Source organism: Bombus bifarius, unplaced genomic scaffold (assembly GCF_011952205.1).
Source record: "Bombus bifarius isolate JDL3187 unplaced genomic scaffold, Bbif_JDL3187 scf7180000007966, whole genome shotgun sequence".
In the NCBI taxonomy this organism is placed as follows: domain Eukaryota; kingdom Metazoa; phylum Arthropoda; class Insecta; order Hymenoptera; family Apidae; genus Bombus; species Bombus bifarius.
The window spans coordinates 557,001-564,577 of record NW_022884352.1 but is presented as its reverse complement, the minus strand read 5'-3'; the positions used below and the strand labels follow the sequence as shown (position 1 = coordinate 564,577).

General features: G+C 29.8%; 2 protein-coding genes across 7 annotated transcripts; one reads left to right on the top strand and one right to left on the bottom strand.

Annotated features, from left to right (window-relative positions):
- Positions 1-381: 381 nt before the first annotated feature.
- Positions 382-2,249, top strand: LOC117207594 (uncharacterized protein C4B3.18). Of its 2 annotated transcripts, none has more exons than XM_033447961.1 (7): positions 382-586; positions 781-957; positions 1,033-1,163; positions 1,249-1,346; positions 1,425-1,639; positions 1,722-1,904; positions 1,987-2,249. In XM_033447961.1, exons 2-7 carry the CDS (start codon positions 829-831, stop codon positions 2,170-2,172), a joined length of 942 nt encoding a protein of 313 aa, XP_033303852.1. In that variant the 5' UTR covers positions 382-586; positions 781-828; the 3' UTR covers positions 2,173-2,249. The 2 variants fall into 2 exon arrangements, with proteins under 2 accessions (XP_033303852.1, XP_033303861.1); XM_033447970.1 differs by having other exon boundaries at positions 383-586; positions 1,991-2,111.
- A 90-nt stretch (positions 2,250-2,339) lies between these two features.
- Positions 2,340-6,760, bottom strand: LOC117207460 (vacuolar protein sorting-associated protein 16 homolog). 5 transcript variants are annotated; one of them, XM_033447749.1, is made up of 17 exons: positions 6,463-6,760; positions 6,169-6,355; positions 5,961-6,089; positions 5,709-5,853; positions 5,498-5,625; positions 5,238-5,419; positions 4,790-5,162; positions 4,539-4,666; positions 4,319-4,463; positions 4,112-4,246; positions 3,857-4,018; positions 3,626-3,775; positions 3,279-3,526; positions 3,099-3,195; positions 2,887-2,990; positions 2,640-2,816; positions 2,340-2,560 (listed from the first exon to the last, which is right to left on the bottom strand). In XM_033447749.1, the coding sequence occupies exons 1-16, from the start codon at positions 6,516-6,518 to the stop codon at positions 2,678-2,680; spliced, it is 2,508 nt and encodes an 835-aa protein (XP_033303640.1). In that variant the 5' UTR covers positions 6,519-6,760; the 3' UTR covers positions 2,340-2,560; positions 2,640-2,677. The 5 variants fall into 5 exon arrangements, with proteins under 5 accessions (XP_033303640.1, XP_033303630.1, XP_033303658.1 ...); XM_033447739.1 differs by having other exon boundaries at positions 2,340-2,816; XM_033447767.1 differs by lacking the exon at positions 6,463-6,760 and having other exon boundaries at positions 2,340-2,816; positions 5,993-6,089; positions 6,169-6,310.
- Positions 6,761-7,577: the final 817 nt, after the last annotated feature.

Here is a 7,577-nt window from a genome sequence, read left to right as displayed (position 1 = left end):
TAATCGTTGCATTTGTTAAGAAGTATATATTTTAAATAACTATAAAGTATAACATTTTTTAGTATATATTAAATTATGCAAATAATAATCTGAATAAGGTTACGGTACTTAATCAATGGTTAGGAATAGTACGGCCATGCGAATAGTCATGACAGATATGTTTGAAATATCTTGTGATAATGTAACAGAACATTCTTATCGATTATACACATGTTCGTGTTAAATTACTGAACGTATCGCAAGAGAGCGCTACGTCGATACCGAGCTAGCTATCATTCTTTTCTTCGTTAATAATAACTAAATTCGTCGAACCGCTTGAATAATTATATTCTTTGAATTCATATATATGTATATATGTATACACACACATGTATATGTATATATATACACATAAAGTATTATTTAAGCTGCAAAGTTTCCGAATTTGGGGAACAAATTTCTCGTATCTGAAATAAATTTGTATTTGCGAATACATGTGTTCCACGTGATAATGACATGGCTTATTTAAGAGCGCGCAAAAAATGTTTCCACATAATACTACTTATGTTCTAAGAAGAACGTGATACGCTTGTACCAATTAGTATAGGTAAGGCTTAATACGTTTCATAAATGCATTCTATAATACTTAATTAAAATATAATTGTTTCCAATAATAATAAATATTTCTTTTATTAACATATTCTATATTTATCATTTATTTTATGATTTATATATGCAATTCAGTGTGTAAATTTTAAAATTTTTTAAAGATATAATTTGAAATTTATTCATTTGATTTAGATAATAGAAAATATTTAACAGTTGTGTAAAAAGTTTATACATAAAAATATGGATACAACTTGGGAGGATTTTTATGCTAAACACCCACCACCTCAAGACTTTAATCAGAATGAAATATTATTGAAAGCATTTGTAGAACGACAATTGAAGAGAAATAATAAAGTCGTGTTAGTAACAGTGAGTATTTGCTTTTCCACCATTATATATTGTATAGATATTGTTATTTGAAATTAGTACGCATCAATTTTATAGAGCGGGGGTACAACGATACCTTTAGAACACAATACGGTAAGATTCGTTGACAATTTTAGCGCAGGGACAAGGGGGTCTGCATCTACGGAATATTTCCTAGAAAATGGATATGCTGTAATTTTTATGCATAGGTATTTTATACCAATACATACTTAAAAACATATTATACACTTATATACTTTATTACTTATTTATATGTAATTTACCTATTTGCAGGGTTAATTCTCTGGAACCTTTTTCAAGACATTTTAAGGGTCAGAAATTTTTGGATATGTTGGAGATCAATGAACAAAGTGGGGAAAGCACGATCACAGGTATATATATTTCCTGTAGATTGCCAAAAAAAATTGTATAACAATGCATATAAATGCTCATAATATGGTTGTTTTCAGTCTTACCACAATATAGAGAAAACGTGATAAAAGTATTACACAAATATAAAGAAACTTTGAATCAAGATAAATTATTGCAACTCACTTTCACTACGCTTTCTGAATATCTTTGGCTTCTTCGATCTGCCTGTCAAGCATTAGCTTGTCTTAAAAATAAAGCAATTTTGTATCTTGCAGCTGCAGTTTCAGATTTCTATATCCCATCTAATGAATTGGTACACAAGTTTAAAATTTTCTATTAATTTTCTATATTCATGCACGCATACACATGTATATAAATGATTTTTAAATTTCCAGTCCTTTCACAAAATTTCTTCTAGTGGACCGCCAACAATATCTCTACAGTTAGTGCCAAAAATATTAGCTCCTCTCGTAAGTTTGTGGGTTCCAGAGGCTTTTGTAATATCTTTTAAATTAGAAACTGATGAAAGTCTTCTAATTTCAAAAGCAAGAAATGCACTAAATAAGTACAAACACAACGTGAGTAATAACAATGAAATAAGTAGTATAGTAAAAAGTGAATAAATTTATTTTTTTACACATATTGCAATTTTTTTTCTAGTTAGTTATAGGAAACATGTTGCATACTCGAAAACAGGAAGTTACGATTGTCAGTCAAGAGAATAATGATGTTATTTCTCTTACTAACGAGCAATTAAATAAAGGTGAAGAAATCGAACAATCGATTGTCAGTATTCTCATTGATAAACACAGAACTTTTATACAATCTACCAAACAATGTAATTAATGTATATCTTGTCGATATATATTCAATTAATAAAACGCATTTTAATGTAAACAATATTGAATAAATATTACTCAATTCTATTTTCTTTTATTATTGATAACTAATGATTAACAGTTCATTATTAAATTGGTAAGTGTTGTTATTTTAGTGAAATTTTAAAAAATGAATAAAAAGTATTAACTTTTATTTTTTGTATAATATTATTTACATGTTAAAATAAATATAGTCTTACGTGACGCATGCACTCATCCATACACATAGTTATTTAATTTTTTGAGGCTAAACAATGTACATATGTATTCGTTCAGCGTGAATCACTAATGTGAACGAAAACAATTTCAAATGACTATCGTTACAACATGTTCTACAGAGGGCTTAATTTCGAATCATCTAAAACCATACATTTATGGATTGACGTAAATCTATTTGGATAGTTACTTTTTTATAGAATATAGATAACAGTACTTACTGTACGATTCAGGACTAAATTAAATGTAATAGGATATCAATTTTTAAGACTTGTTATATACATATTAATTTTATCAATTAATTGCCTATCTGTAGTTTCGCACTGACCTAGTAAGTAAGTTAACGCATTAACATCTTTTTGTTCTATCGCCGTTTGAACGGCCTCGTTCATCATTCTATAAGAATATATTATTTCATTATATTGTTCGAGATCGTGAAATAAACAATTTACGTGAGTTTACCTACTTTAATTTAACTAAGTATTTTACTTTTAATTCGTCCCTTACTTTAGGTAAATATTTTTTCGCTTCCCTTTCTTCATTATATTTTAAACATTGGTCTATAAAAGGCTAGAATAAGTGGGAAAATATATATTTAGTAACAAAGTATTTTTAAATAAAAATTATATATCGATATGAATAAATAAATTCTATTTAATACTTTGAGATATTGGTTACCTCATAACCAATAGGGGATTTTTTACTTTTGGAAAATTTTTCCAATTCGTTCCATACGCCCTGCTCGGCCAAACATTGTATTCGTAACCACCAATATCTAAAGAAGATAAAGAAATTTTTTACTCTTCATACATCGATAGTAATATAAAAGAAAATATCTTTAAAAAATATAGACTGTACCTTCGATCCGATATTTTATACTCTGATCTTAATTTATCAGCTAATTTGTATTCATTGCGCAATAGTAATACTTTTACAGTATCCTGAAGTGGTTTCCCTACAATCGGTTTCTTTAATACATCTTCCATGGACCTTTGATAGCGCAATAATTTTATTTGTTCTTCTGTCAAAGCTGCATTAGTATCGTTACGAGCTAACTTGAAATTCTCCTGTGCAGATTGTAATAATGCTTCTCTTGACATCGTATTCTAAAATGTATCATAAATTTTGATGTGAAGTAATGAAATATGTGGATGCTTCTAGACGATCGAGTATATAATATTATAATTATATTGATTTTTGTAAACCTTTCGCTGATAACTCTCGGTAATGAACCATATCGCTTGAGAATGAAAATCATCATATTGATTATAAATATCGCGAAGTGTTTCTCGATTATGATTTTGACAGTATTTGATGTATAAAGCCATAGCTAAAGGACAGTGCATTATGGACATCTGTAGGGAATGAGCCCAATGAGAAATATATTAAGAATCGAATTTCTACCTCTACTGGATCGATTGATAATAAAATGTTACCTGAAAATCACCGAGTGGCATGTTCTCCCTGAGATGAAGTATTACGGTATAAACCAAATCTGTATTTCCACTTTCAACGGCTTTACGTAAAGCGGCTCTTTCTTCACCAAGCGTTAATAAAAGTGGCACTTGTTGATGTGCACGTGGTTCGTAATCAATCAGCTAGAAACAATATATAAGAGTGTAACATATGATAATATATTAGACGAAACAAAGAACTGCTTAACAATTAGTTGTTTAATAATAACGATCTACTTTAATTGCTAGTTGTTTTCGGCCGCAGTCGGCTGCTCTTCTTGCAATTTCGCTATAAGAAACACCAGGCGCGTAGCCTAATTTATCAGCTATTTCTTCTGCTATTTGTTCCTTATCTAATTGCGTTTGTTTTACCTATTACAAGAAAATTTATTCGTATAGATATCGTAGACGATCGAGCAAGTGAAACTAAACAACAAATGTTACTTTATAGCAAGCCCAATGAGCTAATATTCGACTTTCTCCATCGATCTCTGGTAACTGAAGATGCCGTGCAATTTGTATACTTAGATAGTAATGCCTTCTTGCAACGAGTCTATCCAATAACACTTGACTCGTGAGAATAGTGAATCTGTCATCATTAAGGCATTGTATTACATCATTGAAGGCGATAAAATTAAAAGAAAGATATTAAATGAAAGGATACTGTGTATATGTTAGTGGAATTCCAATTGCGGGGTGCCTTACTGCATTTAAAACTCTTAAAGTTCGACACATGTTGACGTAATACTCAGGATTAATTGTTTTACTAAATCCTTTCCCAAATTTAGCAGCCTAGAAGTATTGATACAAGGAATATACATTCATAAATATGTACATATTTATATCGTAGAAGTAAGAATAGAAAGAAGGAGAACAAGAAGAAGAACAATAACAAATAACAGTTAAAGATTTTACCCTCATTAAAAGCTTTTGTGTTTCAAAATCAAATTCATGGCCAGCTCCATCGATGCAAGCTTTTATTGCAGGATCTAATTTATCTTTGACTAAATCCATGTAACTATCAGCTTTGTGACTCCTTTTTTGAAACTGTTTAGAAGCTTCCAATAAATAAGACGCAGGATCGGTTGAATTAATTCGAAATATTTTTTGAACGACATTCGGTACTTTTTGTATCATTTCATGAGAAGAACCAGATAATACACGTACACCATCAATCTCTGTAATAAGATGTACCGGTCCATCGTACGTATATATTATGGTTTCGGCTGTTCGTCCGATTACCATTACGGTACTATTCCAACTACATATTACAGCTTCTGTTCCACACCTGTAAATTCTTGTATAAATATCATTGAGTCGTTTTATCATGATATTATATAAAAAATAATGTAAACATATTAACCATGCTATGTTTTCTAAAGGCTCTTTCATATTTGTATAATGTTCACAATATTTTTCATTGAAATCTATAGTACCCATGTACAAATGCCCAGTATCCGTATAAAGAGCGATATGACGATTGTTTCCAGACACTGCCATGGCGACTATAGTGAACACTTTATTGTGTCTGGTAAAAAGGTTGTCCTAGAAATATAAAATTGTTTGAAACATTAAAAACGCATTTCTCTTTGTCTCTCAACATTCAAAGTTTTTATATTATACAAATGGTATATGAGTTGCAGTTTGATGAGACTGATGTATCACAAATATCCCATCTCTGTTCGATAATATCACACGTGTTTCTCTATCGCAATGAACTAAACACCAGCATTCAATTTGCCCGCCATATCCTGAAGGGTAAAGAAACATTAATATTACAGACCAGTTTATTGGATTAATCAGTAGTGTAAGAAAATATGTTTTATCTACTTACTAGGAATTTCAGATATTTGTCTAACTTTTGGTTCAACTATATTATTCACTAGAAATATACGATTAGTAGATGTCAGAACTGCAATACCAGTTCCACTGTAACTGACAAAAAATTTTGCTTCTACAACCTTAGTATCTTTTACTTCCTGTCACAAAAAAATATCAACACAATCAGAATATTTTAGAGAAACAATCTCCACATATTTTAATTAGCTACAAATTATAAGTATAAATCTAGGTATAAATATCATACGTTTCCCATACTAAAAGCATGTTGATATGTTCCAAACATATCATATATATGAACCATGCCATCGTCTTCTACGCATAGTAATTCTTCTTGTTGAGACCAGCCCAAAAGAATTAGTTGCCCACCACTCCACTAAAAGAAATGACAATCATAATCATGATATAGTAAAAAAGATAAATTTAAAATAGAAAATAGCTTTTGAAACTTTTACTTGCAACTTGGCTGTTAGTTTTCCAGAAGATGTGTATAAATATATCGTAGGCTTATTCGCTCCTTGAACTTTCACCAATTTCTTAGAATTTCTGGTGACTGCGATAGAACCTCCATAAGGAGCTGCCACTAACACATTATTACTTGATACTTCGTCTTGGAAAGATAACGGATACAATTCAAATTTTCTAAAAAATAAATAATTTTCATGAATAATGGAGTTGTTTTCTTTCTTCCTCTGTTTCTTGTTTACACAGTACCATTTCGATACCATAACTTTATACTGTTATATTACCTAAAATAGATGTCTCGACCCAAAGGAAACCAATCGGCGGTTAACATTGCTAACATTTTTATAAACGACAAAACTCGATCCTTATTCTAATCAAATGCTTTAATTCATGGATTTTGTCCTAATAGTAAAGAATAACGTAAAAACAAATATGTAAAATTACAGCTGCGTCCACGGTCATATACATAATAACAATAATACACAAGTCTGACAATAACACTCGTTCAATTTTTGGTGGAAGTTGTGGGATATGTCATCATTTTGATGTATATTAGTTCTCTTATTAGCCGCATGGCGCTAACACAAAATTCCTAACGCACATGTGCGTTTGGCGACCAATACGCTGTTCCGTGATGAACAACAGAAGCTATCACTAGGCTGCTACACATTTGAAAAAAGAGATAAGTAGAGAGTAAACAAAAGCGCTTAAGTATACGATCATGATTGTAATTTCGAGAAAAATTTATAATGAAGGTGTCTTGTATTAGATGCAATTAGAGGTGCTTATAGTTTTCATTTTTATGTACATATTATTAAATTTCATAACTTTATATGATAACTATAATATGTACAAGTGAAAATATGTATAATATTTATAAGAGAAAAAATTACGAAAAAAATAATTGAGTCAAAAATATTATTTATACCATGTTAGCTATTTTCATATTGCGTACAAAATATTTTTTATAGCGTAATAATTAAAAGAAATATTTAGATAAAATAAACTGTAACTAACGTAATTATAAGTTTTTAATAAACTAGATTGAACGTAGATTCACGTAAAGTGGTGCGCGATGCGCAAGAGATACACATATATAGGAAAAACTATATTGTCACATACACCTTATATAGATATGTTTATTTTATTTTAATATTTTTTCTGTGTTAAGTGGTCTGAACTTGTAATAAAAAAGAAGGGATCTAAATGTGCAACACTTTTTTCAAGACCATCGTTTTGTGTACCTTTTCCTATGTAATTTTCCTTCAAAATGCCTGTAATTGTTATGTTCAGGTAACTAATTAAGGAATGGTTTGACACTAAGATATTAACCTTATTTTTATTATTAAGAAAGCTATTTCTTATTAATTAAAAGTTATTTCTTATAAGTATAAAGTTA